This window comes from Physeter macrocephalus, chromosome 12 (genome assembly GCF_002837175.3).
Source record: "Physeter macrocephalus isolate SW-GA chromosome 12, ASM283717v5, whole genome shotgun sequence".
NCBI lineage: Eukaryota > Metazoa > Chordata > Mammalia > Artiodactyla > Physeteridae > Physeter > Physeter macrocephalus.
This window is the reverse complement of record NC_041225.1, coordinates 104,627-107,637: the sequence shown is the minus strand read 5'-3', so window position 1 is coordinate 107,637 and position 3,011 is coordinate 104,627. Positions and strand designations below refer to the sequence as shown.

The window sequence follows — 3,011 nt, the reverse complement described above, 5'->3', positions numbered from 1 at the left end:
GGGAGGAAGGAAGGAAAGCAGGCCACATGGATCACAACAACAACAGAATGATAAGATTAAGATGACGTCATTGTCTCTTTTCAGAACGCTACTAAAAGAACCCATATCTCAAGAGCTCAAATAACCTCCACATGGGAGGGTCACCTGAATACCTTCTCCAGTCGGAGCACGTTAGCTTCGGGGGCATCCAGTCCTCTCCCATCGGCTCCAACCTCACCCCCCCTCCTCCTCCTCTTGCTCTCACTGTGCTATCACAAACCATTAGTCCAAACCACACGGAAGTGCCAATATTCTACCATTTTGACTTTTAAAAATAATAATAATCTTACATGATTTCAGACCCCGTGGTTTTCACTAGGGGTGATTTTGGCCCCTAAGGGACATTGGCAAATGCCTGGAGGTAGTTTTAGTTGTCACAGCTTGGGGGGTGCTACTGCCACCCGGTGGCTGGAGGCCAGGAATGCAGCCACACATTCCACAGCAGCCGCCACAGCAAAGCGTTACCGGCCCAGAAGTCCACAGTGCCCCAGCTGAGAGACCCTGGTTCAACACAACGTGGACTCGAGCATGCTCTCTCACCTCTGGGCCCCTGTACACACCGCTCCCTCTGCATGTGACTCATCTTTAGGGTCTCACCTAAGATGTCATTTCCTTGGAGGCCTTCCCTGACCCTCAAGTCTGGAGTAGGTGTCCTCTGACATATTTACGTAAAACCCTCTCCTGTCATAGCACTTATCACGCTGCATGACAATTGTTTTGCTGACCTGCCTCTGACCATCTTGAGGACAGCAACGTGTGTCTGTGTCATTAGCATCTCAATATTCCCAGTGACGTTAGCATCTCAATATTCCCAGTGACGCGCGGTGTGCCTAGCACATTAAGGGCTCAATACAGTTTTCTTAAATGAATGAACAAGTGAAGACAAAGAATACTTGTACCTCTTAGATAAACTGAGAGGCAACCAGTCAAAGCAAGCTGACAGAGATGAAAATGATGGGATTACAGGATTAGGATAAAACTGGAAAACTGATCACCTGACTCTTGAATTCAGAAAAAGCTCCTTTATCCAGGGTACTTACATATACTGGTTGTTTCACTGTCTTCTTGCCCAAGGAAGTAAGAGGGACACCACCGAACCATCGAATACCTGGCGGAAGAAAGACAACATTCTTAGAAGGCCTAGGCTGCCTGAAGACCCACGCATCTCCAAGTGCCCCAAGCTGGCATAACCATTTTGCGTAGTAAAAATAATGAAATGAATGTAGCTGACTCTGAGGCAGTCAATGATCCTACAAGGGGCAGCCATTTTTTTTTTCACACAACAAACTTAGACAGTAAAAGGGCCAGATTCTTAGGGACACAAAGAACAGGGAAAGCAGTCAGGTGGCTTGTCTACCTGTCTTCCACTCTGCAGTGCTAAGCACATGGCCACTCCCAAGACTGCACTCTACCTGCACCCTATTTTAATCAACAGATCAGCAATACAACTAACCCAGAGAAAGATGCAGGTGAAAATAGGAATTTAGCGTATGATGAATGCAGTACCACAAATACGTAGAGAATGGAAGTATTTAATAGATGACACTGAGATAATCATTCTACTCTTTGAAGGAAAAAAACAAAAAAAGAAAGAAATGGCTCACATCTTGCCATAAGCCAAAACAAAATCCCAAGTGGCTTAAATGTAAAGGTAAAAAAAGATTTTCTTAAAAAAAATTTTTTTTTTTTTTTTTGGCCACACCACACGGCTTCTGGGATCTTAGTTACCGGACCAGGGATTGAACCTGTGCCCCCTGCAGTGGAAGCGTGGAGTCCTTACCACTGGACCACCAGGGAAGTCCCTTAAAAAAAACTTTTAAAAGTAGAAATTATTTATAAGAGCATCCAAAAGAACAAAATACTTAGGGAAAGACTAAACCAAGTTGGTTAAAGACTTGCACTCTGAAAACTACAAAACATTGCTGAAAGAAATTTAAAAAGACACAAATGGAAAGACATCCCATGTTCATGGATTGGAAAACTTAATACTGTTAAGATGTCAATACTACCCAAAGCAGTCTACAGATTTAATGCTATCCCTATCCAAATCCCAATGGTGTTTTTTGCAGAAAGACAGGAAACTCCATTCTAAAATTCATATGGAATATTAAGACACCCCAAATAACCAAAACAATCTTGAAAAAGAAAAGAGTTGGAGGTTTCACACTTCCTGATTTCAAAACTTACTACAAAGCTACAGTAATCAGAACAGTGTATAGTGATCAAAACAGTGGCAAAAAGACAGACATAGACCAATGGAATGGAATAGAGAGATATAATCATTGCACGTGTGGCCAAAAAAATTTTGACAAGGTGCCAGCACCATTCAAAGGAGAAATGAGAGTCTTTTCAACAAATGATGCTGGGAAAACTGAATATCCATAGGCTAAAGAATGAAAGTGAACCTCACCTCACACCATACACAAAAAATAACTCAAAATAGATCAAAGACCAAAACGTAAGAGCTAAAAGTACAAAACCCTTAGAAGAAAACACAGGGGAAAAGCTTCATGACAACGGATTTAGCAATGACTTCTTGGCTATGGCACCAAAAGCAAAGGCAACAAAAGTAAAAATAGATAAACTGGACTACATCAGAATTAAAAACTTCTGTGAAACAAAGGACACAATTAACAGTGTAAAAATGCAACCTAGAGAATGAGAGAAAGTGTTTGCAAATCATTTGTCTGATAGGAAGGCGGTTACTATCCAAAATGTGTAAAGAACTCCTACAATTCAACAATAACAAAAAACCACCCAATTAAAATATGAGCAAAGGACATGAATAGACATTTCTCCAAATAAGATATACAAATGGACAACAAGCACGTGAAAAGATGCTCAACATCACTAATCGTTAGGGAAAAGCCATCAGATATTACCTCATACCCATTAGGATGGCTACTACCAAAAAACAGAAGATAGGGCTTCCCTGGTGGCGCAGTGGTTGAGAGTCCGCCTGCCGATGCAGG

The 3,011-nt window shown here is 41.8% G+C and overlaps 1 protein-coding gene across 1 annotated transcript in view; it reads right to left on the bottom strand.

Annotated features, from left to right (window-relative positions):
* Positions 1-3,011, bottom strand: part of LOC112066518 (NADH dehydrogenase [ubiquinone] 1 alpha subcomplex subunit 9, mitochondrial-like) — a 22,170-nt gene that overhangs the window by 1,317 nt on the left and 17,842 nt on the right. The window contains exon 7 of the mRNA XM_028497128.1: positions 1,035-1,147. Within this exon, the coding sequence (XP_028352929.1) occupies positions 1,035-1,147 (113 nt within the window). The remainder of the gene's footprint in view (positions 1-1,034; positions 1,148-3,011) is intronic.